Source organism: Amorphotheca resinae (assembly GCF_003019875.1).
Source record: "Amorphotheca resinae ATCC 22711 unplaced genomic scaffold M430scaffold_7, whole genome shotgun sequence".
In the NCBI taxonomy this organism is placed as follows: Eukaryota; Fungi; Ascomycota; class Leotiomycetes; order Helotiales; family Amorphothecaceae; genus Amorphotheca; species Amorphotheca resinae.
In genome coordinates, this window is record NW_020194477.1 from 1355034 (window position 1) to 1375895 (window position 20862).

General features: G+C 50.2%; 8 protein-coding genes across 8 annotated transcripts; 4 read left to right on the forward strand and 4 right to left on the reverse strand.

Moving 5' to 3' along the window:
• Positions 1-23: 23 nt before the first annotated feature.
• On the reverse strand, positions 24-943 carry M430DRAFT_67244 (hypothetical protein). The gene is made up of 3 exons (XM_024869277.1): positions 867-943; positions 726-818; positions 24-668 (listed from the first exon to the last, which is right to left on the reverse strand). Exons 1-3 carry the CDS (start codon positions 891-893, stop codon positions 66-68), a joined length of 723 nt encoding a protein of 240 aa, XP_024720436.1. The 5' UTR covers positions 894-943; the 3' UTR covers positions 24-65.
• Positions 944-1037: 94 nt separating this feature from the next.
• Positions 1038-3582, forward strand: M430DRAFT_35536 (hypothetical protein). Its single transcript, XM_024866759.1, has one exon. It carries the CDS (start codon positions 1102-1104, stop codon positions 3469-3471), a length of 2370 nt encoding a protein of 789 aa, XP_024720437.1. The 5' UTR covers positions 1038-1101; the 3' UTR covers positions 3472-3582.
• Positions 3583-3659: 77 nt separating this feature from the next.
• On the forward strand, positions 3660-5357 carry M430DRAFT_141472 (hypothetical protein). Its single transcript, XM_024862714.1, has 3 exons — positions 3660-3941; positions 4000-4774; positions 4823-5357. The coding sequence occupies exons 1-3, from the start codon at positions 3784-3786 to the stop codon at positions 5147-5149; spliced, it is 1260 nt and encodes a 419-aa protein (XP_024720438.1). The 5' UTR covers positions 3660-3783; the 3' UTR covers positions 5150-5357.
• Positions 5358-5607: 250 nt separating this feature from the next.
• On the forward strand, positions 5608-7539 carry M430DRAFT_250370 (hypothetical protein). Its single transcript, XM_024865183.1, has one exon. It carries the CDS (start codon positions 5991-5993, stop codon positions 7401-7403), a length of 1413 nt encoding a protein of 470 aa, XP_024720439.1. The 5' UTR covers positions 5608-5990; the 3' UTR covers positions 7404-7539.
• Positions 7540-7555: 16 nt separating this feature from the next.
• M430DRAFT_67247 (hypothetical protein) lies at positions 7556-8850 on the reverse strand. Its single transcript, XM_024869278.1, has 3 exons — positions 8379-8850; positions 8087-8280; positions 7556-8042 (listed from the first exon to the last, which is right to left on the reverse strand). Exons 1-3 carry the CDS (start codon positions 8731-8733, stop codon positions 7593-7595), a joined length of 999 nt encoding a protein of 332 aa, XP_024720440.1. The 5' UTR covers positions 8734-8850; the 3' UTR covers positions 7556-7592.
• Positions 8851-9615: 765 nt separating this feature from the next.
• M430DRAFT_59326 (glycoside hydrolase family 3 protein) lies at positions 9616-12800 on the reverse strand (the record flags this gene model as incomplete). The annotated part of the gene is made up of 8 exons (XM_024868791.1): positions 12277-12800; positions 12177-12215; positions 11944-12123; positions 11693-11885; positions 11508-11644; positions 11401-11457; positions 9927-11353; positions 9616-9840 (listed from the first exon to the last, which is right to left on the reverse strand). Exons 1-8 carry the CDS (start codon positions 12539-12541, stop codon positions 9616-9618), a joined length of 2523 nt encoding a protein of 840 aa, XP_024720441.1. The 5' UTR covers positions 12542-12800.
• A 3097-nt stretch (positions 12801-15897) lies between these two features.
• On the forward strand, positions 15898-16478 carry M430DRAFT_276743 (hypothetical protein; the record flags this gene model as incomplete). The annotated part of the gene is made up of 2 exons (XM_024865688.1): positions 15898-16151; positions 16235-16478. The coding sequence occupies 2 exons, from the start codon at positions 15898-15900 to the stop codon at positions 16476-16478; spliced, it is 498 nt and encodes a 165-aa protein (XP_024720442.1).
• Positions 16479-16711: 233 nt separating this feature from the next.
• M430DRAFT_35539 (hypothetical protein) lies at positions 16712-20576 on the reverse strand. Its single transcript, XM_024866760.1, has one exon. The coding sequence runs from the start codon at positions 20433-20435 to the stop codon at positions 16761-16763; it is 3675 nt and encodes a 1224-aa protein (XP_024720443.1). The 5' UTR covers positions 20436-20576; the 3' UTR covers positions 16712-16760.
• Positions 20577-20862: the final 286 nt, after the last annotated feature.

A 20862-nucleotide genomic window follows, 5' to 3' on the forward strand; every position in this document is an offset into this window, starting at 1 on the left:
CTATTGTTTATACAAAGTATAGTAATCTACGAAAAATGGTGTCTTGAATGCTAACAAGACCCCATTCATTTGCCCTTTTTGACCCATCCCTCTACCGCTTCTCTACCCGAAGTAACCTTTTCATCCACAGCATTAACGGCCAGTTGAGAATGAAGCTTTGCCATACTCCAAGCCTTCTCGATACCCTCTCTGGTTCTGATATGTCCATCGGCAATAGCCGGGAATCGTTCCTCATATTTCCATAGCAGATCCGAGATGTTCCGCATCGTAATTGGCAGCACAACCCATCCAGCGCCAATACCGACAGCCAGAGGAAGAGCAGCCCTCAACACAATGTTCCGGTTTCTCGTCACAATGCTCCCCGTCATAGCAGCAACAAGAACATAGAGTGATCCTGGCATTAACTTTTCGCCGGATTGAGGAGGTGGTGCTAAGGAAGCGACGGTGCTTACGAAGCTCGATTCGAGATTGAAGGCAGAGTCCATTATCTCGTTGATCTTGTTTTCCGCGGCAGAAACGTGACCGTACAGGAAGAGACGAGTCTTTCCGATCTGCTTGGCCAGACGGTCTGTAGGTGTCGGCGATTTGGCGGGGACCTCTGTTTGGCTGGAGGGTGTTGACGGGGAGGAGGGTTCAACATCGTAGTCATCGTAAATGGGCTTTTTCGGCTTTGGGGGGAGTCAGCGCATATTTTTCTTGGAGATCCAGAATGCCGCAAGACGTACCTCTGATCCTTCCGGAGCTTCTGCATGAAGGGCTGTCTTGGGGAAGAGTGTTAAGCCGGCAACGAATGCAGTGGCAGCTGCGGGCGCGAGGCGCTGGAGGAATGTCAGTCGGTAGTCAATTGAAGTGAGCAATAATCTTACCTGCCGCAGAACGAATCTTGAAGCCATGTCCCAATTGGTGCTGATGTGGAGGCGCAATTGAGTGGTGTTGAGGTGTGAAGTCCCGAGGTCGATTAAGCTTGCGATGTCGCGTGTTTTAATGCAAGCTTGCATAAGCGGCTCAGAGAACTTCATAAAGCTTCCATGCGATGACAATCCCGCTGTCCAGTAACGCCAACCTCTGTACATATAGGAGAGAAGTCCATACGGTGGGAGGATGTTCAAAAGCTCCATATCTCGACCATGGACATGCTCGAAATGCATCCAGCGGCAGAGCAATGTAGCACGGCGCTTTGCTACTTCCACTTCACGGTACTACGAACCTAGACCCGTCCTTATCGACAATGCAGCTCCTGGAGCCCAGCACGATGACAGGACTTTACGGCAGATCTTCGATTCGCCCAATGTATGGAAGGATTTCTCACATTCCTCCAAGTACGGGCATAATAGCGAAACTAGTGGGCTGTTCAAAAACCGATACCTCACGGAACCTCGAGGTTTCGAAGAGTTCGCGAATACGACTTTGAGGAAGGCACAGAGAATGGTGGAGGAGGTGCTGAGTGCATCCTCAGTGGATGAATACAGGCAGGTTGCGCGGAAACTGGATAGACTCAGTGACTTGTTGTGTCGGGTCATTGACCTGTCGGACTTCGTGCGAGCTACACATCCGGACGCGAAGATACAAGCAGCTGCTACGAGAGCATATGCCATGATGTTTGAGTATATGAATGTTTTGAATACGACTCAGGGGCTGGATACTCAACTAAATATTGCTATGAATACACCGGAAGTTGTGTCTGGTTGGAGCGAAGAAGAGCTTGCAGTAGCAGAAATTTTGAAGAGAGACTTTAGCAAATCAGCCATTGATCTGCCTCGATCACAAAGGGAACGTTTTGTAACCCTTTCGCAGGAGATTAGCGAGGTTGGCCAAGACTTCGTGGATTATATGGCACCAGAGAAGGAGTATTTGACCTTTCAAAGCAGCAAGCTGCAAGGAATGGATCCTATGCTCGCACGGAAATATACTCAATGGGGTCAGGTCAATATACCAACCCTTGGTTATCCTTCGATCGCTGCTCTACGCTCTGTTCAAGATGAGGAGGTTAGGAAAGAGATTTTCATGGCCTCCCGAACTTCCTCTCGCGCCAGCTTGGAAAGGCTACAGACACTGTTGAGAAAGAGAGCAGAATTGGCCAAGCTAGCAAAGTTTGATAGCTACGCCCACTTAGCCCTTGGGGACAAAATGGCAAAATCGCCAGAATCGGTCAACCAATTCCTGCAAGCATTGTCGAAAGACAATAGACCTGTAGTAAAGATGGAGATGGCAGAGCTTCTGAAGGCCAAAATGGCAAATCCTAATGCTATGACTCCAGTTCTTCAACCATGGGATAAAGAATATTACCAGGCGCGGGTTCTCTCTATGGCACGGTCGAAATCACGGAATCCCGATTTCCTCTCAGCGTACTTTTCTCTTGGTACGGTCATGCAAGGATTATCAAGGTTGTTCACACGCCTTTATGGTGTTAGATTCGTTCCTCGCGAGACGACGCCAGGCGAGACGTGGAATCCTGATGTCCGACGCCTTGACGTTGTATCAGAAACAGACGGGCATGTTGCAGTCCTCTACTGCGATCTCTTTGCGCGTCCTGGCAAATCACCAAACCCAGCGCATTTCACACTCCGCTGTTCACGTGAAATCACTGATCAGGAACTCGAGGAAGCTGCGGCCTTGCATAATCCCCTCTTCGCGACACCCGAAGAGTCTGCCAGTGACGGCATGGCAACTTCCAAGACCTCCGGCATCCTGAAACAATTGCCAACGATAGCTCTCATTTGCAACTTCGCAACTGGTTCCAACGGCAAACAGCCATCACTGCTAAACTTCTTAGAAGTCAGCACTCTCTTCCACGAAATGGGCCATGCAATCCATTCGATTCTCGGCCGAACCTCCCTCCAAAACGTCGCTGGCACTCGCTGCGCTACAGATTTCGCTGAACTGCCTTCCGTACTCATGGAGCATTTCGCTGCCGATCCATCAGTCCTAGCCCTTTTCGCACGACACTATGAAACAGATCAACCATTACCATATGAAATGGTAGCAGAAAGACTTGCCTTGGATAAGAAATTCGAAGGCTCTGACAATGAAAACCAAATTTTACTCTCGATGGTTGATCAGGCTTATCATTCCACCCTCCCCCTATCTGCCTCTTTCGATAGCACGCAGATATATCACTCTCTCCAGCACGAGCATGGGGTCCTTCCTGCTGACCCTCCAGGGACCTGCTGGCAGGGTTTCTTTGGGCATTTGTTTGGTTATGGAAGTTCGTACTACAGCTATCTCTTTGATCGGGTGTTGGCGAAACGCATATGGGAAGTGGTATTCGAGAAGGGACAGGGATCCAAGAGCATTGATAGGGAAGCTGGTGAGAGGATGAAAGAGAGCGTTTTGAAATGGGGTGGAAGCAGGGATCCATGGAAATGTTTGGCCGAGGTGTTGCAGGACGGAAGAGTTGAGAATGGCGATGAGAAAGCTATGGGTATTGTGGGAAGTTGGGGGGTGAGGGATCACAGTGATGGGCTGCCATAGTGCAACATAGTGTAAATATAGAAATATCGCCGGTTCTCCTGCACATCACAGTGGGATGCGGCGAGAGAAAGGAGATGTCGTTAAAGTCTATATCACGTGCCAATCGTCAACCAGCTGGAGTTGTGACCTTGTTGCCTTAGGCGCAAACAACCCACCAAGAACCCCCACCAAGAATTTCCGCTCCTCTCCTCCGTGAGTCAACAGGTCAACATCCTTCAGTTATTCTTCTCCAAAACTCTCCAAGGACTTCCGCTCTTTTATGCGTCAACGGATCGACGTCCTCTAGTTATTCCTTTTCCAAAAGTCTCCAAGATGGCTTCGAAATTAAGCCCTGAGGAGTCAATCTCCCTCATTAAAGCCAACCTCGCCGAAGTCCTCAACCCCGAAATCATCGACGATGTAATCCTCAATCAGAAACGCCCGTTGAAGGTCTACTGGGGTACCGCAACGACGGGACGTCCCCATTGCGGGTGGGTGAAAAAAGGCCCTTCTTCAATAAGGATTAAACTCTATTAACGCCTTGTCTAGCTACTTTGTCCCCATGATGAAGATCGCAGAGCTCCTGGCTGCTGGCTGCCATGTCAAGATCCTCCTCGCAGATATTCATGCCTACCTCGACAACATGAAAGCCCCTCTCGAACTCGTCGCATTCCGAGCGAAGTACTACGAGCAAGTTGTCAAGGCCACTTTGCGGGCCGTGGGTGTTGATATCAGCCGCTTGGAGTTTGTGCTAGGGAGTTCCTACCAGCTAGAGAAGAATTACACTATGGACAGGTTCAAATTAGAGGGGGTTACGAGGATTAATGTTGCAAAGAAGGCTGGTGCGGAAGTGGTGAAGCAGACTGATGACCCAACACTGGGAGGCTTGATCTACCCTCTGATGCAGGCATTAGACGAGGAGTATTTGGATGTGGACGCTCAATTCGGTGGAGTAGATCAGCGGAAGATCTTCACATTTGCAATGGAGAACCTACCAACGATCGGTTACAAGGTCAGGGCGCATCTGATGAACACGATGGTACCCGGATTAGGAGAGGCTTCAAAGATGAGTGCGAGTGACCCGGACTCGAAGATAGATCTTTTAGATACACCGGAAGCGGTCGAGAAGAAGCTGAAGAAGGCGAAGTGTGTGCCAAAGGAGGTAGAAGGGAACGGGGTCATCGCGTTCGTCGAGCATGTCATCTTCAGAGCCTTGGCACTGAAAGTTGATAAGGAGCCGGCTTTCATCGTACAAAGGAAGGACCAGGAACCATTAGTCTACACAAGCGTTGCAAAGTTGAAGGAGGATTATATCGCGGATATTGTAAGTGTTTTCAATCCACTCACGTGACTCCTCACTAACTTCCTACAGCTCACGCCGCAATTACTAAAAGCTGCCTTGACACAGCACCTCAATGAGCTCCTCAAGCCAATCCAAGCTGAGTACACAGCGTCTCCAGAATGGCAAGAAATCGCACTACAAGCCTATCCCCCTGAGAAGGCTGCTGTGAAAGTGAAGAAGGTCAAAGACAAGGGAGACCCGGAGAAACGGGCAGCAGCTGCAGCAGCAAGGAAAGCCGCTGCCGCTGCCGCTGTGGTAGCGCAACCAGATGGACATGTCGAGGGCAAAGATGCGCAAAAGGTCAATGTAGGCCCAAGTACGGACGAAATGTTGAAAAAATTAAATATCGCAGGTTGATAGATGAGAATCGACGCAAGTACCCAAGAGCCACTGTCCTGATAATTGACTATGTTATTTGAAAGGATGGTCATTATACTTACCTAACGTAGTTGTCAATCCTTCATTCATATATATACGGGATAGCAACAGGGAAGAACCGCAGAGAAAGACATACTATCCCAGGGGGATAGTACCGCATCAATACTACTCGATATCCTCGAATCTCGATACAGACCCAGAGTAAATATCATCCACCTATACCCATGATCCATGGTCCACCTACGACGAATTGTCTTGTTCTCCCATCCAGTCTTTCAGTCTCACGAGCTCCCAGTATCCCCTGATCCCCTCCAGACCCCCGTCGTTGGACTTTCGGCTCGTGCCCCGCCAATAATACCCCGGAAAGTAGCGATGCCGCTAACGGGGCGCGCGGAGTTGGTGGGGGATTGCTATCGCATAGTGCCCGTCCCGTCAGCGAACACTACAACTACATAATCGCCTCGTCGTGTCGCCATCGACCAAACCTTTCGACGCCCGATTGGCTTTTGAGCAAAGTTGGCTTTTGAGCATGCAGTATCTTTCACCGCACGCCAGCAAATTAAATCCCGCCACACCTTGCTCTGACTTTTGGGCCTCTGGTTTGGCCGGACCTCCTCATGAACACCAACCCATCAACACCACACGCTTCTACTCATAGTTGCCTTTGCCCCCCATGAATCCACCTTCTACACGGATCAGTAAACGTCGAGCTGCTCAGCGGCCGCTGCCCGGTCCATATCAGACCCTCTCAGGTAGGCATGATGTCTGCTCCGTACGATGGACCCGATAGAGCCATTGAGAACGGTGCCGAAAGACCTCTATGAAGTTATTGGAAAAAATGGGAGGACGAGGAAGGAAGTCTGCTGGGAGAAAGTCTACTGGCCGGTCGTCTTCTACAGCAACAACTACTACTGACAAGGATTTTGGTCCACAACTGCAACGAAACAACATCGTTCACGCTGCTTCCGACGCACGAGCTCCAGATGATGTCGCCTACGTCAGAGAATTGTTAGACCAACCACGAGAGTCTGAACCACCCGATCCATCGGCCTATAAAGAGTATCTTACAATTACTGAGGATCATGAGAACGAACTTGCCGTAGAAATTTCCGCCTACCCTCTGCTTTCCAAACGGACTGCAGGGCGGGGAATTTCAGGCTACTTCCAAAGACCTAATCATGCCTGGTCGGCAGTGGATAACCATCTTACTACACGCCTTAGTGATGCTCAACCAGATATTGTTGAGTCCTACCGCAAGACTGACTACCCCCCAAGGGCGGTCGAGGCTCTATCTGCAGACCTTGCTCCTTCCTCATATAATGAGGCGATGCCGGCCTATGCTGTTGAATTCAAGAGTTCTAATGGAGATACGAAGGAAGCAAAATTGCAATGTGCTTATGATGGAGCGCTTATGACGGAGGGAGCACGTGCTAAGCATAAATATCTAAGCAAGTCCGACGACAATTTTTATGGTAAAACGCAGGCGCTCACAGTCGCATTCAATGGTGAGATCCTTAACTTCTATGGCCATCACGCGGTACGGATTCCTACACCGTCGCACCCAACGACCTATGATTTGGCTGGCAATGGAAGAGGCAATGCAGAGGCAGCTACTGAGACCGCAACTGCTGTCGAGTATCATCAATATCTACTCAATTGCGATAACCCTCGTGCTTCATTCGAAAACTTTCAAACCGCATACAGGCATACTAGGAATGCTCAAGATATTGGTTACCAGTGGGCAACTAAAAGGAAAGATGCATTGTGGGCATATGCGAATACGGAAAATACACAAACTTCGCCTAACGTTTTAATATCTTTGCAGCAAACATCGAATGATTCCGTTGCTCTCTTGTCAGCTACACCAGATGAGGACAACTGCGATGCCTATGACGACGGGGTGCATCCAACTGACCAATTATTAAGAGAATGCCGAAGGAGTTCCGCGGCAAACAATGAGGACTTCTCTGTGCCAATTCTAACCGCGGACAATGGAGACGCATCTCCCGATGCTCTAATCCACAATCCAATAACTCCACCACAGTCATCAAAAAATGTTTCGCTTCCACTTGAGCCACAACAGCTGTCAGGGTCGGTTGTAATAGAAGCTCGGGAAGAAGTTGGTTCTAACGTACATGGTCATAGGAAGACTCGTCGGGTACGGGTAAGAACTGCCAGTACTGTCGAGGTTGATACTAAATCCAATGCGCGGAGGAGTCGCAGGAAACATTAGGGTCGAATGTATCACATCTCTCAGGGGGGCTCATAGAGCGCTTTGCCCACTGTTTACGCTTACAAAAATTTGCTGAGCCTCGGCTTGTGTTGTGTTGGATCCTCGAAATTCGCTGGTGCTTGTAGCAAGGAAAATGTTCCAGGGTAAGCTATCCCGCATATTCCTAGACTGGTAGCAGATATTGGGCTATTAGCTTTGCACTCCTTCTCGAATTATGTGCTCCATCTGAATCTGCCGCAATGAGACAGGGCGAATGACCGGCCTTGACAGTTTCAAATGGCGTATGGCATCACCATGAGACTTGACACAAGCACCAGCATTCAGCAACTCCTTGACAATAACATGTCCTTGGCCGCGATGCCTCAGTGCTACGGAGTCCCAAGCCTGGATCACGAGAGGTCGCAGGGTCAGTTCCCATGTTCCTCTCCAGGTTAATACAGCAGGTTGCCCTTGCTCAGCTCGCTGGTACCTGAAGAGCATCGCCAATCCCTTTTCTCCGTTCCATATTTCCATTGTTTCAAGATTTGGCATTTTCATGGCCGCTGCTGCTGCTGCCCGGAGCATGTCATCCAACTCCGTCGGGCGCTCCTGTGGCACGAGCAGTCGTGAAGTCAGCGCAAGCCAAGTTAAGTTGGGCCACTTCCAGGAAAGTTCTCGAGCATCAAAAAATGGCTAGCGTCCACTATGAACGACGCCGAGAGGTGTTCAAGCGTGAGACTGGCGTTAGCAACCGCCCGGCTAACATGAGAGGATGGGATTCGCATAGGGTCACCGCCCATATTCATGTAGCTAGCTGGGTACGTTTGGTCGAAATTCTCGAAGAGTACGAGTCTCCGTAGTCGATCGGAAGAGAGCGATTCAAAAAGAAGTCGTAAAGCTACAAAGAACAACAGTATTAGCAGGTCATCAGCAGCCAATAGTGTAACTGGAACACAGAAGTGGCGGAGAACGATGAACTGACGCAGTGGCACTCACCTCGGTCCGTCCACTGTTGCTGAGCATGGAACCATTTCCTCCAAGGCTCGTAATGAATTTCCTGGAGTCCAGGCAGACGGGCAAACATATGTGCCAACGCGGCCGGCTTCCATCGACGGCGGTTCTGTTGACGGAGGAGCATACCTGTTACTGCCGGAACTAATAGCAGTTGCTGCCACCACTGGCCTTCTTGTTCTTCGTCATCAAACGGTCCCTCGCCCATGATTCTCTCAAAGACTTTCTCGATGGCAAATTTGGTGGGAATGGAATTTCGACTACCAGCAATCCATCCGTGGTGGGGGTCGCTAGCTTGGACCAGCATCGACTGCTCTGCGTGTTGATCACGGCCACACATATCGGAAGCAACATCAGGCTCAAAGAGTCAGATATTTGAACCAATGCTCTGAGTCGCTAGAGGAGTAGACGCTGACATCTAGCAGCAAGCTACTATCTGGTTCCCATTAAACGACGCGATTAAATCAGAAGACTAGGTAGTAATATCTTCTCCTTCAGGGACAGCTACTATATCTACCTACTTTCCGATAAGAGATACCAACCAACCCGCCATTTCTAAAGCCGGTTCCGGCGAGCTAGTAGAAGTTTGTGAGCCTCGAGGCAGGGCAGGTTTGCAATCTTGCTCTAGATAAAATGTTAGCTAGTAGTGATTTGAGGTTCTCAAGAAATACTGGCTCAGTCTGGCTGGTTGGCTATGGAATATGAATTACTTACTAGCTGACCGTTGACGAGGTTGTTTATGTTTTGAGGAAATTGAATAAATAATGCCTATATTACTACACTCAGTTATTAGAGAGACTTGAGACGTCTAGTACTATGCTTGGTTGGTATGTATATAGGTGAGCACTTGTTAAGTCGGTCAGCCAATCAAAGGTGTGAAGACGAGTAGATAGATAGATGTACCTATCTAGCCTTATAAGTGATATATATATATATAGACCTTGGCAATTAGATAGTGGTCTAAGCGCTGTACACACTTATCACAACGTACATATACGCTAAGCCTCGAATACATTCCTGGCATAAGATAAAAGTTGAACAATGAATGGATCTCTTCAACCGACGCACTATCACTCACTCCCAGGCGGTTCTCCGCTTGAATAACCGTTTTTAATTATTCATTTAACTTTCTTATTTATGTTATGTACCTACCTAGGTATCTATAGCTCTTCACCCCTAACCCAAGCACGCTCGCTCAGTTTTCCCTGAGCTGCCAGCCTGCCTACGGCAGAGTGGCGCTTAGCGGCAGGTTCCGCGAGCTGGCTCCTACATACACGGTCTTGGGATACTCGCTGATGAACCAGTCCTGCGCCACGGGGTCCCAGTTCGAGATGTCGCGGCGAGTGATCTGGTACGTGAAGGTTTCCGACTCGCCAGGGTCGAGGATCAGGTCGTCAAAGCCGCGGAGGACGACTTTGGGATCGGTGGGCCCCCCTAGAGAGATGTACTATTATGGGATTAATGAGTAAGCGTTTGTTGTGTGATGGAGAGAGAGAGCAAGGAGGGAGGGAATTGGAGCGTGTGTGTACATACCAGTTGAGCGATCTCAGTGCCTTTCACGTGGCCGATGTTGGTCACGGTAGCGGACACAGTGTACATGATATCGTAGAGTTGTCTGTTACCGCCGCCTGATCCACCAGCAGGGAGATGAGGTTGTGGACTGCCATCTTGGGAACCAGCGGGCCAGTTTTGGGGGAGGTCCGTTGGGACTGGGCCGCTGAGATACGGGTACACGTAATCATGGACGGCGTGGAATCCTGGGGGAAACTCAGCATGCGCGGGGTCATAATCGATCGTGCCGAATGTCGGTGCTGCCTTCGTCATCCCGGTAGTGGGCTCGTATGGTCCCGGGTTCTCCTTGTGGATCTGCAGGTTGGAGTACGAGTAGTTGGTGTACGAAAGCCCGAAGCCAAATTCGTAGGAGGGCTCAATACCGGCAGCGTCAAAGTGGCGGTAGTCGATAAAGACGCCTTCGGTGAAATCGATCTGGGGCGGATCTTCGGTGGCCTGATACAACACGTCTACGCCATAGTCCTCGCGGCTCTTACCCCAGGTGAAGACTGTCTTCGCTTGTGGGTTGACGTCGCCGTAGAGAACGTCGGTAATTGCGTTTCCGGATTCTTGACCTGGGAGACCTGCCCACAGAATGGCGGTCACATTTGGGTTGTTCTTATGCTCCTCAACTATGACAGCGCCCACTGTGTGCAAGACGACGATAGTATTTGGATTGAGCGACGCGACATATGAGATGAGCGCGTCGCCATTACCCCATAGAGTGAGATTGTTTCGATCACCTTCGTTGTTATCCACGGTGATGTAACCTTCACCACTGTCTGCGTTGGCGAAGACAATAGCAACCTCCGCGCCAGTGGCGGCAGCAGCTATGGCTTCAAGATCATAGTTATTGCTGACATTTGCAAAACTGGTCTTGTCCTTTGCGGCCTGGGCCCTAAGAGCAGTAACGGGAGAAATCAGGTAGGGGAAATTCGCCGTCCCACTACCCCATCCCATCGCAAGGGTTCCGGTATCACAACCTCTGTCGCCACATGCGTTTGGCCCACCAGGATTGTCATGAGCATCCTCGCCAATAATTGCAATGCTCTTCGGTTTTTTGAGTGGAAGAACATTGTTAGTGTTCTTCAGGAGGACTGTTGAGGCCCCACCAATCTCACGAATGAGTGCGGCGTGGTCACCCTGAACATTAACATGCCAGTTAACCTGAGTGTAATCTTCGTTTGCCTCCGGGTAAGCATAACCATCGGTTTCCAAGGTCCATGAGCTGAAATTGATAGGGACTCGGGCAGTATCTCTTCCAACCTTGAAGTAGGCAGACATGATTCGGACAACCATGTCGTCAAGTCGCCATTGGGGGATGGTTCCATTCAAGACGGCTGCCGTTAAATTCGAACCCCAGAAGCTATCTCCAGATGCGAGACCCTGGTCTCCAGCCATGGTCATGTCTGCGCTAATTAGACTCTAATCTGAAATTGATCTCTGAATAGCTTACCAAGACCAGCCAAGGCACTCGCAACACCGGTGAGTTGTGCCCACCAATCACTGACCACTAGATGATATTAGTATTGGATTGGTATAACAGGGCAGGGGGTGAGATACCAGGGCCCTGGAAATCGAGCTCATTCTTGAGTAGATGATTGAGGATGTAGCTATTCTGGGCCGAGTAACTGTTGTTGATTTGGTTGTAGGAGCACATGACAGCGCCAACACCGGCACGAACAGCATCTGCGAAAGGCCTGTGAAGACGTTAGGAAAAATTGATTCACCTGGAGAGTTCCACATACCATAGATAAAGCTCATGCATAGTTTTATCATCAAGGTTCGACGAGTAGGAAAATTTAGTCGCGCCGGGCTGGCGGAAGTGCTCCTGCTCGTACACGATGAAGTGCTTGGCACAAGCAATGACCCCAGCGTCCTGGATACCTTTAATGGTCTCTGCAATAGCCACACCCGTCAAAACAGGATCAGGGCTGAAGCCTATGTATGTGTGAGATGCGATGACAGGAGTCACACGACATGTAAAAGACAGACTTACCTTCCCAATTGCGACCTCCTTCAGGGACTCTGCCAAGTGGTCCTGCGACTGGCCCTAGTTGCATGTCGACTCCCTTACCACGGTGCTCCATGCCCATCGCATTCCCCCGATTTTTCATGAGACGAGTACTCCACGTCGCTGCGGCATTGATACCCGCGGGGAAGCCGGAGTTGAAATCCGCTGATAGTTTTGTTAATCCAACGAAAACTGATACCGTACCGGGGGATGCTTACTGTCACGAACTCCAAGTGGGGAGTCCTGCAAGCAAAGTCCTGTAGTCAATGTCAGATTCATAATGCTTCGACTGCATAAGTTGGCATGCAAAGCACTTACCAGGGAAGTTGAGTCGGGGAATCGATCCAGTGTTTCCAACGCAGGGTCGACCTTCCCAACCGACACCGGTGGTGAGATTGATCTTCTCGAGCAAGGTGAGTTGGCTCACGAATTCCTGTGCTTTCGCGTACGCGTCTTGCCAGCCATTCCCACCGCGCATCCACGGAGAAGGGTAGCTTGGGGGTGATGTCTCCCCATCATACTGAGCGGAAGCAAGTCCAGTCAATGCAGCAATGGCTGCAACAGAAGAGGAGGTGAACCGCATTATGATGGCAGAGAACCTTCACCTGGTTCTGCAGAAGAAGGAGAAACAATTGATCGACGGTAGGACGCGACGTGTTGCGGGGGAGGAAGACACAGAACTATATAGTCCGGGGATTTATGTCACCCAGGATATAGGACAGCCCAATCCAATCGGGGTTATTGTTCTTGCAGCAAGCAATGAAGGAGGAAATGCGACATCGGCATGTGCTTACATGCATCCACTTACAGAGCAAGCAGCACGGGGAGGAATGGGAGCTGGGAGCTATGATCGATGAGTTCTCGCCGGAACCGAGAGCCATCGTAGCCAAAAAGCAGCTAAGAGAGGATCCTGGACTCTACAGATTCAACCTTTAAACTGCTGAGTTTAAAGTGCTAGCAGCCACTCAAAAGCTTGTGCTCAAGTCGCTTCCTTGGATATGTTACTCATTGGGGCGGTAAAATCAAATATAGTCAGAGACCAATATTCGCGATCTGGACCCCGCGGTTATTTTGTACCCTTTACAAGGGGGATCGTCAGGCACTATTCCTAACAGAAACAGTAAAATGACAGCGCTAATACTGAAAAAAGAAGGGGTTTAAAATTGCTGTCTAACTCATAGTGTGGTGTAATTCTTTGTATTTCCCACTGCTGTAGAACAGTTGGAGGGGTCACTGCAAGACTCCTTTTTTTCAGTCAAAATAACAAAATGATAAAACGAAATAATAAATCGGACGGATCTAGCTCTCTGCTGCAGGCCGTCGCTCACCGTCACGATCCGAACCTTGAAGGTCTGGGGTAAAGGCCCGCGGGGCCGTGGGGAAGCCGGGGGGAGCCATGGCAGAACAGGCCTCTCTCTGTGGACGGACGCGGACAAACAGCGAGCAGCGCAGTCGTAGTCGGACCGAGCATCTGGCCGGGACAGTAATATCATCACTTGATGCTCTTTAGATCCTTTAGATCCTTGAGTTCCTTTAGACGCTTTAGACCCGCCCAGCTCCACGATGCACAGCGGTATCACGGTATCACGGTATCACGGTATACCGCTATGTATGATGATGGTGGGAGCTGCAGCTCAACGAGGACCCCTCCTAGTTGAGCTCTGCGGGGCTCGTGAACCAGCTTGGCAGTTGGCGGGCCCCTCCCCTCGCCGGCACTGGGTCCATAAGGAATACTCCATACATCATACATACATGGGCGAGGCCGACGTTGGGACGTCCGATCAGTCTGCATGGGCGACGAGTTTCTGGCCCTGCCGATCCTTCCCTCCACACAGCTGTCACCGAGACTGACAACACCTGGGTCAGGCAAGATAACGTCGTATTTGCGGGGCGGCGCTGGAGATGGAGGAAAAGTCGCTTTGAGCACCACCTCCGCAAGAGTGAGGAGAAGGTGGCTTTGGGGGAAGGGCCGAAAGGTGTCCCGCACTGCCAAGTTCTAACAACAGGCTGAATGCAACTGTGAGAAGAGCCGTTGTTGGTCATCTCAGGCATATCAGAGGCCCCAAAGGGAGCTCAAAGGGTCTTGATTCTTGGGAGTATCAGATGTCCAGAGGTTCGGAATTGATCCATCGGACGGCCTCAGGACTCAGCCAAGGCAGCGCAGCGAAGCATCAGTCCCTCTCTGTCTGTAGGCCGTGGCCAGCTCCAGCGTCCGCACCCGCGACTACATTTCAAGGCCAACGACCTGCCTCACCGGCGGATACCTGCACGAGCATCGACGACTTGCATCAAACGCTCTCCGGAAATAGTTGAGTCCGTGACTAGCAATTCCCGTCCATCAGATCCGAGTCGAGATCTAGAAGCGCCTCTGCCTCTATTCGCACCGATGTGCAGTGGAAAGGATCGTCGAGACCAGCGGGGCGGATTCCCTGCTCCGTACTCAAGCGATATACCTCGTCAACATCTCCATGACCTACCTACCTATTCTGACGAACTATATAGTGCAATAGATTAACAAACTAAATTCCCATGAATGCAAACCTTCGTACTTGAGAATTCAATCATAAAAATAATTCCAGGATTATATATAACCAATCCAAATCAGAGGGAATATTTTCAGCATCTACTGTCTTTCTAGGTGCTGCATTACATAAGCCACAGGGATGGAACCCGAATAAAATTCCAAGGAAAATCGTATAGAACTATCCTATAAGTTTTTAGTTGAAGAAGTAGAATATATTGGTCAAGTAATTTGCTTTATTCCCTTGCCAATAGAAGACTTCGATATTACAAAGTCACTCGATGGGAATTTTCCGTTGATCCGGAGTGAGACGAGTCAGTTGAACTTCTACACGTCCGACGCGTCTACGTGTCTGGACAGAATCCGAGAAAATATTGCAAGAGAAGTCATCTTAGAGCCACCCTGCTTCTGAACGAACGCCGTTCATTCAGAGGCGTGAATATTCTAGTCTAAGGTAGCTGTACGACGTCTTTTGACAAGCGCGCCGAGTAAGAGACGGGTACATAGAGACATAATTAAGTCGACCTGATTTTCGGCTTTCTCTCCTTTCTTTCTACCTTGTGAACCGTTCGAATAATCAATGATCTCAGATCTCTCTATACATGTAGAAGGTATCTCCATAGTCTCTCCACGAAGTCATCACATTACCTGCTTTCATCTACGCCGCTAGACGACCAGTGTCGCTATCCATTCCGTTGGATTTGGAGCTCTTAGCCAACAGTCAACGGGTCAAGGATACTATGAAAGGGGATAGTTTTCCATGGAATAATACTCTTCGACCCTTCCTGGTCCGGAACTTCATGAGGAAGTTGAGCAAGGTATTAAGGAACCTTGCTCGCCCCAGAGAAAGCGCAGTTCTGTTAGCTGAAGAGTACGCTGGGCAAGTGCAGCGCTGAAGTTTGCCCGCACTACAGTAAAGAAATCAATCAGTGCGCTGTGTAGCGGCCGAAAGCATGCGCGACAGGAGTCTGCATCACAGAAATGGAGGTCAATAATAAATCCAGATAACGGATGTTTAGAGGTCTGTCTGTTCTGCTGGTCATGTTTACTTATAGCCATATCGCAAACATGTCTCTCAGATTCAAAAGCCATAGCCTTCTACCCCTTTGCGAACACTATTCCATGCTGGTGTGGCAATCTTGGGTAGTCAGTGTCAGCGCGGGGTAGGAGCATTGTATATATTGCCAGTGCTATCCATACATTTCCTGGTGTACTGAGGCGTTGCACGGGGAAACCTTGACCGGGACTACCTACTACCTAGCACCTACCTCCTACACATGGTTAGATATAGGTACAATGTTTACATATCAATCCACACACGTCCGGGCTTCCCCTCCACGTATCACTACCGAAGTGGCAATTCCATTGAGAAAAAACATAAGATACTTAATCCACTCTATTCTCTTCAATCCATCACCATGACCCCACTGTCTCTATTCCTTTTCCTCTCCACGCTTCTCATCCTCCCTCTTTCCGCCGAGCAAGCAGTCACTTACCCATCGACCAAGAAATGGGACTACATCGGCTGCTACAACGAAACCTCACCCCAAGAAATCGGACCACGCATCCTAAGCGGTGGCATTGACGAGGCACTCCCAGGAATGACAGTGCCTATGTGCCTAGCATTCTGCTTTAGTAATTTCTTCAAATTCGCCGGCGTGGAATACGCTCAGTTCGTCTCCTCCACCTTTTCCCTGCCCCCCTTTCCCTCTCCCCCTCTCTGTTGCAGCGTCTGACCAACCCTTTGACGAATAGGGAATGCTACTGCTCCGATTTCTTCTCTCTCAAGAACATGCCGGTGCGAGAGGAGCTGTGCGATATGCCGTGCGTGGGCAATGGGTCCCTGATCTGTGGCGGCGCGCTACATGTCAATGTTTATCAGACGAAAGGCGGACGCCGGAATGCGGCGGCGGTCCAAGAGAAGGGGTTTCGTGGCCGTTGGGGTTGTTGGTTGGCGTTGGGTGTGGCGCTGGCGGTTGCTGTTGGGGGTGCTGTTTGAGATAGGAAGAAGGGTGGAATGGATCCGAGCGAGGACGATAGGTTTTTACTTCTATTCCTGGGTATCGGGTTGCATGGAAGGGACAATTGGGACATTTGCTTTCGAGACCTGGAGAATACCAGGAGTTCTTGTTTCCAGGACCGGTACCGGATTTCTTGAGGGGGAGGCATTCAGTACCAACGCGGTTCAGGACAGACAGGTGCCATAGGGGCACACATCGATTATACTTGAAATGGTATTCTTAGTCGTGTATCGTAGCTCATTAAAACGCCGCGGGAAATGCTACAGATCTAAAGCTCCCAGACCTCTCTCTTTCACGGCCATTTGTACACACTCCTTAATCTCTCCCAGCCCCTCCCTCCACAACTTCTTCCCCTGCCCATCCTCCTCTTCCTCAACGAGCCACGCCAACCACCGAACCACAGCCCTCACCTTCGCCAGATCCCTCTCATCCACCACCACCCTCCTCAGATACCTCTCCAACGCCTTCACATCGTCCACATGCGGACCCTCCTCCCGGAACTCCCCATGCCACATGCGCACCGCCTCCATCAGTTCGCTCTCCCTCCAAAGATCCTTCGTCGTGAACGTCGGTCTTGGTTCTTTTGGCGGTAAGCGTAATTTCCGCTGCCCGACGGGTGGCGGATCGGGAGGACGCCGCTTCTTCGTCGTCGCGGTGACGAGGCCGCCGCGTTTCGCGAGCCGCGTCCGTCGGTGCTCGGCGAGGATCTCGAGACGCATCTCTTCGGGTAGGGCAGCGAGGAACTCAGGATCCAGCGCATCGGCGGTGTCTTCGGACTCGGAGATGGGGTGGGCGGCGGGCTTGGGGAGGGCGAAGTTGGATTGTGTGAGTGTGGACGAGGAATCTTCTTTTTTGTTCCTGCTGCCGATCGGGCGCCCGCGCTTTTTCGTCGGGGTCCGTTTGGGCGCCGGGAGGGGCTTGGATTTCCGTGGTGACTGCGGGAGGAGTGTTTGTGCTCGAGCAGCGGCTTCTCGAACTGGGGGTTCTTGAGCAGAGTAGGATGCTAGGACTTCGGCTTTGACGTCCTCAGGTAGTGCTTCAAATACCTCCGGGTCGAAATCAGGTGGTAATGACACGTTCTGGGGGGCTGGACTTTGTCTTGAGTTGGTCGCTGGACTCCCAGATCTTGATTTGATAGTAGGCGTGTGAATTTTTGAGGATGGCTTGTTTTTGCTCTGTGCCACGAGCTTGGATCTGATATCTTGCGGCAGCTCCGCCAATACCGTGGGATCGACCTGACTTGGAAGGATAAACTGACTCCCAGTGAGGTTCAACTTCTTCGCACTCTGATCAGAGGCATTTGCTCTTGCAATAGCCGCTGCAGGGTGTACCGGAGTGGCTTTTGTCTTTTTCGGACTGTCTATGTCGTCGATTGGATCGTCGCCCTCCAGAAGATGTGACGCAACAGCCTTTGACTTCTGAGGAGTGGAGTCATCGATTGGGTCTTCCGGATCTTGCGATCTCTCCGTGTTCCAAGTAACTCTGGGTTTCTTTGGTGTTTGTGGATCATCAATAGGATCCTCGACTGCCTGTTTTGCCGGTTTAGGTGCGACGGATTTACCAAAATCAATCCTTCTCTGACTTCCATCTGCCAGTCCATCACTCGCCTTCATAGGTTCAAGCTTCGTCATCTGAACACCCAGACCTCTAAGTTCACCAGGTGAGAAACCGTAGCTTCGGAGGATCGAAACTGCCTCCCGTCCCATCACCTCTGCACTATTTGAAGGGACCCCCAAGACTATGCTTTTGCTGTAGCTGTCACACTTTCCATGGCCCAAGTGCTTTGGTGGATCCAAAGGTGCATCTGCGGCCTTCTTCATAATCTTCATCGTGAACTGGCGCCCCTTGACTTTCTGCTCGTGGAGACGTCGCTGTAACTCAACACAGAGATTTTGCACAAACTCTTCGGCTTCAGGCTGAGAAATAAATCGTATGCCCCAATTAACTTCTGCAGACACTGATTTTCGAGCTACTTGCTCTCCGACTTCGGTTTTATCTATTCCTCGAGAGTAATCCCATATCTTCTCGCCAGTCTTTGGTCCCAAAACGGTCACCAAACGTTCTTTCGTTAATTGGCGAACATCCTTAACAAATTTGATACCAATCTCCTCTAACTTGGCTCCGATACTGTAAGCAACTCCAGGTAGATCCTGGACAGCAAGTTCACCAATAAGGTTTATCACTTCTTCAGGCTTGACCTGATATTGACCTGCAGGCTTGGCTTTTCGAAGAGCGACCTTTGCGAGAAGAATATTGCCTCCAATGCCTATGGAAACTTCACATCCAGTCTTCTGTTTGATACGTTTCCGAAGTCCATTGGCGATCTCATCCGCCTTTTCTTGTTCCCTCCAGATGCTCCCTTCCCGGATCCCAACTCCATCAGAACCACCAGCAGGTAGACATAATGCGGTGATATCAACTAAAGCCTCATCGACACTGACGCTTTGAACAATACCTCCGACATCCAGAATAGCTTCGTAGAATCCCTTGCTAGCCTCCTCGTAGGCTGGAAAATCGTAGGGAAGGACTTTAATTCCAGGACAGAGCTTTAATGCCTGTTTCATCCACATGCCATTCTTGACACCAAAAGCGCGAGCGGGATAATTGCAGCTTGCAATCTCAGATCCCGTACCGCTACCATGTGCAACGACAGCGGGTTTATCAACATATTCCGGCGCACTCTTGAGCGATACTGCACAGAAGAAGCTATCGAAATCAACATGCATGATGTAGCGTCTGGATCCTGGTTTCCGTTTAGCTGCTCTTTGGGAGGCCGTCTTCTCCGCTGCCATTTGTTGAAACCGTGATTTCAATTCAGCCTTCCATGTCGACAGGTGGTGTAATCGTGACTCAGAATAGTATTGTCTGATAAAGTCTGGATTTGCTGTCGATGATTTTCGAACTTTTGGGTCAGCCAGTAGAAGAGCATTATGCTCTTCAGCAGTCATGACTCTAGCTTTCTTGGAAGGGGGCGGGATGTCCCCATCGCGAGACGACTTCTGATCCGGAAGGACGGAAGAGCCTCTGGTCTTCAAAGATGTCCCAGCATCAGGTGTTTCCACTCTAGGGGGGTGAAATTCTTCAACATTTGCTGGTGATATGGAATCTGGTAGTTGATCCTCAAGATCAGGTGAGTAGCCAAACTCCGACTGGACCTCTGCAACCATTGCTTCCTTGGGACCTTCAGTGTGAGCTGCTTGAATAAGTGCATCTTCCAGGGAAGATGTGATCTCAAAGTTGCCAGATGATTCCGGGCTGTCTTGGTTGCCCTTTGGCGTCGGTATCTCCATGCTTTTCTTCGGTGGATTTGCACTCAGCTGCTTGCTATGACTTCCAGCACGATTGATATCGTCCGCTGCATTCTTGACTTGACTAGTATACCAACTAGTACTTGTCTGCTCGCGATACCCACGCTCCTGGGTGTTCACTTGACTGATAATCTTCCCCTGGTCGAATCCAAGCAACCGTTGGCCTGGTCCTTCATCCAAAACACGGTACGCATCCCAAGGTAGGAGTTTGCCAGCATTTATACTGTCAACAACCCATGCCGGTTTGACGATGCGATACCGCCGGAACTCGAGGGCCTTCTTCGGCGTGAGGTTTGATGCAATGATATGCGTGACAGCAGTCTTTCCATCCAGATACTGCATAAACCCGCCTCCATGGCTAACCACCATATGATGGAGATCATTCAGAGAGGGCTGAGTATATCCATTCACGTGCACCACGACGCCGCGGAAGATCTGAGGTTTGCCGACTGAAGATGAACGGACTTCAGCGTCGAGGTTCTGAAGCTTAATCTTCTTGCGACGCATGTAATCCGCAAAGCCCCCAAACTCCGATGCTTCATATTCCTCGCCATCCTCATCTTCGAACGTGTGGCTTGCGATCCGCTTCCGCACGGCTTCCGAGTTCTTCTCCAGCAAGCTCCCCATGGTGTCGGTGGCGAAGTGCTCACTTTTTTACTCCTGGAAATCTTCCGGCTTACAACATCATCAGAGCTGCTCTGGATCATGATGTGAAAGCTTAGTAACTTCAAAGTACAACATTTCTCTGTGGTCGGCAATATATCACCCCTCTTTGTCTGAGTCGTGATGCCTTCTTATCGAACGCGATGAATCGCGTCACGTATATCAGTGCCACGTGATACCACGCTAGGAAATCTTAGCGTGATAGCTTCGCTGCCTTCATGCCTTGATGCCTTAAAGCCCGGAAACCGAAAACCGAAAACCTGAACTCACGGGAACTACATCAGCTTCCAGGAAATCCCTACACCGCATCAGCTTCCTTAAAGAAAGGCTCAACTTCATACAGTTTATCCTCAGGAAGAGTAATTCAAAGATTTCAAAGAAATTAGGGCCC

Excerpts from the sequence above, each read along its gene's own strand:
- M430DRAFT_67244 (XM_024869277.1), bottom strand. The coding sequence starts at position 893 with ATGGCTTCAAGATTCGTTCTGCGGCAG. Across the intron at positions 819-866 it reads CAAGATTCGTTCTGCGGCAG|CGCCTCGCGCCCGCAGCTGC; the intron begins GTAAGATTATTG and ends ACATTCCTCCAG. Across the intron at positions 669-725 it reads AAGCTCCGGAAGGATCAGAG|CCGAAAAAGCCCATTTACGA; the intron begins GTACGTCTTGCG and ends CTCCCCCCAAAG.
- M430DRAFT_35536 (XM_024866759.1), top strand. The coding sequence starts at position 1,102 with ATGTTCAAAAGCTCCATATCTCGACCATGGACATGCTCGAAATGCATC.
- M430DRAFT_141472 (XM_024862714.1), top strand. The coding sequence starts at position 3,784 with ATGGCTTCGAAATTAAGCCCTGAGGAGTCAATCTCCCTCATTAAAGCC. Across the intron at positions 3,942-3,999 it reads ACGGGACGTCCCCATTGCGG|CTACTTTGTCCCCATGATGA; the intron begins GTGGGTGAAAAA and ends CGCCTTGTCTAG. Across the intron at positions 4,775-4,822 it reads AGGATTATATCGCGGATATT|CTCACGCCGCAATTACTAAA; the intron begins GTAAGTGTTTTC and ends AACTTCCTACAG.
- M430DRAFT_250370 (XM_024865183.1), top strand. The coding sequence starts at position 5,991 with ATGAAGTTATTGGAAAAAATGGGAGGACGAGGAAGGAAGTCTGCTGGG.
- M430DRAFT_67247 (XM_024869278.1), bottom strand. The coding sequence starts at position 8,733 with ATGTGTGGCCGTGATCAACACGCAGAGCAGTCGATGCTGGTCCAAGCT. Across the intron at positions 8,281-8,378 it reads GCAACAGTGGACGGACCGAG|CTTTACGACTTCTTTTTGAA; the intron begins GTGAGTGCCACT and ends TGTTCTTTGTAG. Across the intron at positions 8,043-8,086 it reads ACCTCTCGGCGTCGTTCATA|TGGCCCAACTTAACTTGGCT; the intron begins GTGGACGCTAGC and ends CTTTCCTGGAAG.
- M430DRAFT_35539 (XM_024866760.1), bottom strand. The coding sequence starts at position 20,435 with ATGGGGAGCTTGCTGGAGAAGAACTCGGAAGCCGTGCGGAAGCGGATC.